The following is a 7,613-nucleotide window of genomic DNA, read 5'->3' as shown; positions in this document are numbered from 1 at the left end:
CTCCTTAATACGCACCGAGCCGTGTCTCCGTTGCCTGGCAACCGCCAGTGGCGAAGAAGTATTCTTGCGCCTTCTCTCCGCTGGGTGGCGGTAGGAGTTCGGCGGACCGACAAGTTCCACGCAGACTTCGCGGTCCAGAGGACTGAGCCCGGCCTAGGTGCAGGGAAACCCCAGAGGCCGGAACTAGAATTGCACATTTTTTTTCACCCGGATTCCAACGGTGAGAAACCCTTTCTATGGAAGAATAATGTTCTCAGGTGGGGGAAACACACGTAAGGTCACATACCTTAAAAACGGTTTCCTCTGAATATGGATTTTGTTGAAAACACATTAGAAATAATGCCCATTCAGCTCCTAATATTTTAACATTGAGAGATTTTTAAAACCCTCAATAAATGCATCAGATCATTAAAGGTGGACTGCATGTTTGTTGTTAGAAAAAAATAGTGGGAGAAAAATAAGAAAAAAGGGTAGGAAAAATATGAGAAAATAGGGAGAGAAAGAATTAAAAAAAAGGAACATTGTCTAGGAGGTGAGAAAATAAGATGCAGGAATAGAAATAGCCAAGGGATAGAGAAGAAAACCTTTTTTTTTTTTTTTTTTTTTTTTTTTGCTGTGTTAATGGCCAATTTTAAAAGCCTCTCTAGGAGGTTCTTGTTCTTTCCAGGAATGGCGTGCCTCTTCTGATTCCTCACAGCAGCGTGGGCCATGGGACCTTCCTGCAATGTTGGAAATGTGCTATAGCTGCACTGTACAGCATGGGAGTCATGTGCCTTATGTGGCAATTGTGCCCTTGAAATGTGGCTAGTGTGACTGAGGAGCTAGCTGAATTTTTTTTTTTTTTGAGACAGAATTTTGCTCTGTCACCCAGGCTGGAGTGCAGTGGCGTGATCTTTGCTCACTGCAACCTCTGCCTCCAGGGTTTGAGTGATTCACCTGCTTCAGCCTCCTGAGTAGCTGGGATTACAGGTGCACACCACCGGCCCGGCTAATTTTCTTTTTTTTTAAGTAGAGACGTAGGTTTCACTATGTTGTCCAGGCTGGTCTCGAACTCCTAAACTCAAGTGATCTGCCCACCTTGGCCTCCCCAAAGTGCTGGGATTACAGGTGTGAGCCGATGTGCCCGGCCTGAATTTTTAATTTTTAAATTGTAATGAATTCAAAGTTAACCATGGGTGTGAGTAGCTACCATATTGTATAGTGGGACTGTAGATGATCAAAATCTTGCTGCTCCTAGACCCAGTGTTTTTCTGTGTCCTCAGTTCTGACATCAGGATTATTTCAGATATTTAGTTTTAGTATATAAATTAACATCTGTTAAGAGTTATCTAAAATCTAGTACACTTACCTAAAATCTAGTCAATATCTCCCTTTACAAGTGAATCGCTTAATTCAGGTAAGTTTTAGGACACTTGACTTTATTTGCATTCTCTTACAAGATCTTTATTTTCTAATGTTTTGAAGTCAGTAGCTAAATGTATCTCTGTGTTATAAATGTTTTCAAATATGTTTTTATGTTATTGCGTGATGGACAGCTATGAGAGTTATGCATATTTGTGTTTGGTCTTAAAACATTTATTTACCTTACTAGTAATTTCTATAGGAAAAGGCAAAGTTCAGATTATTCAAATTATGTGATTATATGTATATACTAGAATGTAAATTCCAAGAAACAGGGAATTTTCTCTGTTTGTTCACTGAAGTATCCCCATGCCTAGAACAGTGTCTGGGACATGTTAGATGTCCATTAAATATTTAAAAAATATATTAAAAATTGTCTTGTTGAACTCTTTAGAATCAATTCTTTGAACATTTTTAGTTTATTTCAGGATTGTATTGCTTTCTATACAATTTCTTTTTTTTTTTTTGCAACCAATTTACCATGTAACGATCTTTCTATAAAATTTCTATTGTACATCTGATTAGAGACTATTTTAGATTTCAAAGTTTGGAATTTAAATGGCAACTCTCAATCAATTAAATTATTAATATATTAGTGTTGGCAAAATACTGTTGGTTGAAGTAATTTTAAGGATGAGTGACAAGGAAATAATGTTTCAGGATCTTTTTGAGTTGCTTTTTCTTATTTTTGAATTTTAACAACCTTTTTTTAGAAAAGTTAAATTTTTTCTTTTTTTATAGTTGAGCAAAAAGGTTATTTGTATTTCTGTTTTAAACTTCTTTTGCTTTATTGATTTTACTTATTTATTTATTCATTTGAGACAGAGTCTTGCTCTGTCATCCAGGCTGGAGTGCAGTGGCATGATCTTGAGTCACTGCAACCTATACCTCCTAGGTTCAAACGAGTTTCCTGCCTCAGCCTCCCTAGTAGCTGGGACTACGGGTGTACCCACCATGCCCGGCTAATTTTTGCATTTTTAACAGAGACAGAGTTTCATCATATTGGCCAAGCTGGTCTCAAACTCCTGACCTCAAGTGATTCACCCACCTCAGCCTTCCAAAGTGCTGGGATTACAGGCATGAGCCACTGTGCCTAGCCTGTATTGCTGTTTTGTGTTTTTAAGAATCTCTGTAATACAGAACTCTCAATACTTTTGAGATCTAATATTAAAATCTGAAAGATAATTTTGTGGATGAAGAATGAAATTTATTCACATGTGTCATGCAGATGTCAGTTTTAGTATGGGACCAAGTCTTAAATTGAGATCATACGACATCACCTCAGAAGCAGAGATTTCCAAATTAGATCATATGATACTAGCAGTTGTCTGTGTTTGGGATTAAAAGAGTTTAATACGTAACTGGAAATTTAGCAAGGAGATTGTATTGAGATGGCAGACGAAAACAAGTTCTTTCCTTTTCCCACTTCTCCCTCCTTTTCCAAAATCTCTAAAAATTACAGAAAACTTAGATACGCACATACTTGTGCATACATGAACGTGCCTAGAATTGAAATACATGAAGGTGTTCTCTCATGGGCCAGACATCGGAAGAATACTTGAAAAACAGAAGGCAGATGGGATTGAATTGAAGGTGAACAGACAACAGTTGTATAATAAAGGCCTTATGCAGAAATGGAAGTGACTCTTGGAGTGTTCTAAGCACACAGAAAGATGCTATTGGTTATCAATAGTGGCCTTTAGGCAATTCTATGAGTTATTGATTGAAACCACTATAGGAAGAGCCAGGTCAGCCTCTCAACCTTACCCCTACTTTTACTTGCAGTGGATAGCAGAAGAATTTGCCCCTAAAGGTGGTGTTGGGGTTAGCGGGAGGCAGTCCATGTACACTTTTACTGAAAAGACAGGACAGTGCCCTGGATGGCTTCTGACATTTAGAAGGAAAAGAGAGCCCCCATACTTTGAGACTGGTCCTAGCCCACTGCTAGTTTCGCATGTCTCCTCCAAAATTCATTTCAAAACTTAAACCCCCAATGTGCAATATTAAGAGGTGAGACCCTTAAGAGGTGATTGGATCATGAGGTCTCTGCCCTCCTGAATGGACTAATCCATTCACGGGTTAATGGATTAATGGTTTAATGGATTAACGCCTTGTCATGCAAGAGGAACTGGTGGCTTTACAAGAAGAGGAAGAGAGACCTGAGTTAGCAAGTTAACATGCTCAGCTTCCTCACCATGTGATGTCTTGTGCCCGCTTGGGACACCGAAGAGAGGTCCCACCAGCAAGAAAGGTCTTATGGGCTTCCCAGCCTCCACACTGTAAGAAATGAATTCCTTTTCTTTATAACTTACCCTGTTTCAGGTATTCTGTTATAAGCAAAAGAAAATGAATGAAGACAGAAAACTGGTACCAAGAAGTGGGATTTTGCTGATGACGAATACCCAAAAATGGGGAAGCAGCTTTGGAACTAGGTAAGGAGCAGGGGCTGGAAGAGTTTGAAGGAGCAGACTTTAAATGACTGTATTTCAGTGAATGGAGCATTAAAGGTGATTCTGGTGAGACTCAGAAAACAAAACGACAAGGGAACATTTGGAATTTCTTCAAGATTTGTTAAGTGGTTGTAACCAGAATATAGATAGAAATATGGACATTTCTGAGATTTGAGATGAAACTGAGGAAGGTGGTATTGGTAACTGGAATAAGGGCCATCCTTGTTATAAATTGTCAAAGAACTTGGCTGAACTGTGTCCGTGCCTGAGGGTGTGGTGGAGGGCCAAACCTGAGATTAATGAACTAGGGTATCTGGCAAAAGAAATTCCTAAACCGGGCCGGGCGCGGTGGCTCAAGCCTGTAATCCCAGCACTTTGGGAGGCCGAGGCGGGTGGATCATAAGGTCAAGAGATTGAGACCATCCTGGGCAACATGGTGAAACCCTGTCTCTACTAATACAAAAAATTAGCTGGGCATGGTGGTGCGTGCCTGTAGTCCCAGCTACTCAGGAGGCTGAGGCAGGAGAATTGCCTGAACCCAGGAGACAGAGGTTGTGGTGAGCCGAGATCATGCCATTGCACTCCAGCCTGGGTAACGAGTGAAACTCCGTCTCAAAAAAAAAAAAAAGAAAGAAATTCCTAAGCCAAATGTGGAAGGAGCTACATGATTACATTTGGCAGCTTATGCTGATATTCAGAAGCAAAGGAATAATTTAAAAATAGAATTTATCATGAAAAGGTAAGCAGAGTGGAAAGATTTGGCTAACTCTCAGCCTGACCACGTAAAGAGTATAAAAGCATGTTCAGCAGAGGAAACCAAGGGTGAAGCCTAGTGACTGTTTGCTAAAGAGATTAGCTTGGATAAAAGAGAGACAGGTGCTATTCCTTTAGACAAGGGAAGAAAAATACCAAAGGCATTTTAAAGATCTTAGAGGGTGCCCCTACCATCATAGGCCCAGAGGTATAGGAGGACAGAATTGTTTCAGAGGACAGGTAAGGGTACTTTGCACAGGCTCACTGCCCAGGGCCACCTCAAGAGAGTCCCCACCAGCAAGATGGCTCTCTCCAGATATGCCTCTTTGACCTTGGACTTCCCAGGCTCCATAACTGTAAGAAATAAATTTCTTTTCTTTATAGATTACCCAGTTTTAGATATTCTGTTATAAGCAACAGAAAATGGACTAAGGTACACACCTTGTGAAACTCCACATCTACCGTTTCTCCTTCAAAAATCCTGCAGGTGGAATGCAATAAGCAGATCCCACATATGCACAGGCTAACAGGGAATCTCAGTTACCAAGGTGAACACACACTCAAAAGATCTACATTTGAAAACGAAAAAACCCAGCAAACAAAAAAAGGGTATAATACTCAAGAAACATTAAAACCTGAGTCCGGGTACCGTGGCTCACACCTGTCATCCTAGCATTTGGGAGGCAGAAGGAGGAGGACTGCTTGAGCCAGGGAGGTTGAGGCTGCAGGGAGCCATGATCACACCAGTGCTCTCTACCCTGGGTGACAGAGTGAGACCCTGTCTCTAAAAAAAGAAAAAAAAAATTTTTTTTAAAGGACAAGTTAGAAGAACAGTTTAGAACAAATATAATTTAACATTTATAGAGAGACACAAGAGAATTTTGCATCTATTAAAGAGAAATCAACTATTAATTGTAGTTAAAGATTGAAGAAAAATGCACATTTGGGCCGGGTGTGATGGCTCATGCCTCTGTAATCCCTGCAATTTGGGAGGCTGAGGCAGGATGATTGCCTAAGTTCAGGAGTTAGAGACCAGCTTAGGCAACAGGGTGAAACCGTGTCTCTACAAAAAATAAAAATTAGCTGGGTGTAGTAGTGCACACCTGTAGTTCCAGCTACCCAGGAGGCTGAGGTTGGGAGGATCACTTGAACCCAGGAGGTCGAGGCTGCAGTGAGCCCTGATTGCACCACAGTACTCCAGCCTGGGTAACAGAGCAAGATCTTGTTAAAAAAAAAAAAAGAGAGAGAGAGAAAGAAAGAAGAAAAGAGAAAAAAGAAAGAAAAAAGAGAATGAAGGAAAAGAAAGAAAGAGAGAAAGGAAGGAAGGAAAGAAAGAAAAAGAAAAAAGAAAAAAAAGAGAAAGAAGGAAGGAAGGAAGAAAGAGGAAGAAAAGGAAGGGAAGTGAGGGGAGAGGAGGGGAGGGGAGGGGAGGTAAAGGAGAGAAAGAAAGAAAGAGAGGTCGCGTGGTGGCTCAGGCCTGTAATCCCAGCACATTCGGAGGCCTAGATGGGCAGATCACAAGATCAAGAGATTGAGACCATCCTGGCCAACGTGGTGAAACCCCATCTCTACTAAAAATACAAAAATTAGCTGGGCATGGTGGTGTGCAGCCTGTAGTCCCAGCTGCTCAGGAGGCTGAGGCAGGAGAATTGCTTGAACCCGGGAGGCAGAGGTTGCAGTGAGTGGAGATTGCGCCACTGAATTCCAACCTGGGCGACAAAGCGAGACTCCGTCTCAAAAACACAAAAAAACAAAAAAACAAAACAGAGCAGTTCCGTCTCCCTGAAAATCTCTCCTCTTGTCCTTTCATAATGCACCTTTCTCCACCCACTCCTGCTTCCCAAGACGTAGTTTTAAACCATCATTAATTAATTTTTGTTTATTTATTTTTTTGAGACGGAGCCTTTTGCTCTGTTGCCCTGGCTGGAGTGCAGTGGCACGATCTCAGCTCACTGCAACCTCCGCCTCCCGTGTTCAAGTGATTCTCCTGGTTCAGCCTCTCCAGTAGCTGGGACTACAGGCGTGCACCACCATAACCAGCTAATTTTTGTATTTTTAGTAGAGACGGGGTTTCACCGTGTTAGCCAGGAGGGTCTGGATTTCCTGACCTGGTGATCCGCACACCTAGGCCTCCCAAAGTGCTGGATAACAGGTGTAAGCCACCGCACCTGGCCCCCACATTAATTTTTATAATCATGATAGGCCAGGTGTGGTGGCTCATGCCTGTAATCCCAGCATTTTCGAGACCGAGGTGGACAGATCACTTGAGGTCAGGAGTTCCAAACTAGTCTGGCCAACATGGTGAAACTCTTTTTCTACTAAAAATACAAAAATTAGCCAGGCTTGATGGTGCATGCTTGTAATCCCAGCTACTCAGGAGAATCACTTGAACCGAGGAGGCAAAGGTTGCAGTGAGCCAAGGTTGCACCACTGCACTCCAGCCTGGGCAACAGAGTCAGACTGTCTCAAAAAAAATTTTTTTTAAATAGTAATGATTAAAATGACTGTAATTTATCTAAATTATTGTTTATAAGCATTCATCTAAATAAATTGAATAAACAGTGTCTACATGTTTATTAGAAAACAAATGTTAGTAGTTCTGGCAGATTCATCTCCTTGCTTTTTAAGAGATTAATAAACAATGAATACATTGTAGAGGAAAGAAGTATGTTTTCACTTTGAAACCTTTTAAAAAATTTCTCTTTAGCCATTTAGTATTAATAACATGCAAAGACGGGTTTCTGCTCCTTTTTTTCTTTGCTCTTCTTCCTCATTTCATCCTTTGGAGACTGTCTATAGTCCCACATTTTCTCTAGTTCTGAATCTGTGTAACTTTGACTCTATAGTAGTAACTGTTAGTTGCTGACCATATATTTGTTCTCTCTTCTCTCAAATAAACAGAGCCCCAGATTTTTACTGAGCAAAATTTAGACAAAGGATGATATTGCCCGGCCTTTTTTGCAGAGAGCTGTAGCTATTCCAGGCTCTCAGAAAATGGTAGCCCCAAAT

The 7,613-nt window shown here is 41.0% G+C and overlaps 2 protein-coding genes across 4 annotated transcripts in view; one reads left to right on the top strand and one right to left on the bottom strand.

Moving 5' to 3' along the window:
• Nucleotides 1–4: 4 nt before the first annotated feature.
• Nucleotides 5–7,613, bottom strand: part of LOC105708159 (uncharacterized) — a 112,508-nt gene continuing 104,899 nt past the window's right edge. For all 3 annotated transcript variants that reach the window (XM_064374038.1, XM_064374037.1, XM_064374036.1), the window contains one exon: nucleotides 5–234. In XM_064374038.1, the coding sequence (XP_064230108.1) occupies nucleotides 5–234 (230 nt within the window). The remainder of the gene's footprint in view (nucleotides 235–7,613) is intronic.
• ENTPD1 (ectonucleoside triphosphate diphosphohydrolase 1) overlaps nucleotides 3,573–7,613 on the top strand; it is a 155,346-nt gene continuing 151,305 nt past the window's right edge. Inside the window, exon 1 of the mRNA XM_012439336.3 lies at nucleotides 3,573–3,833. The gene's annotated coding sequence lies outside the window, so the exon portion shown is untranslated. The remainder of the gene's footprint in view (nucleotides 3,834–7,613) is intronic.

This window comes from Aotus nancymaae, unplaced genomic scaffold (genome assembly GCF_030222135.1).
Source record: "Aotus nancymaae isolate 86718 unplaced genomic scaffold, 86718_ANA_hifiasm-v0.15.2.pri h1tg000010l, whole genome shotgun sequence".
NCBI classification, from domain to species: domain Eukaryota; kingdom Metazoa; phylum Chordata; class Mammalia; order Primates; family Aotidae; genus Aotus; species Aotus nancymaae.
Note: the sequence above shows the minus strand (reverse complement) of the source record. Positions and strands in the feature narration are given on the sequence as shown.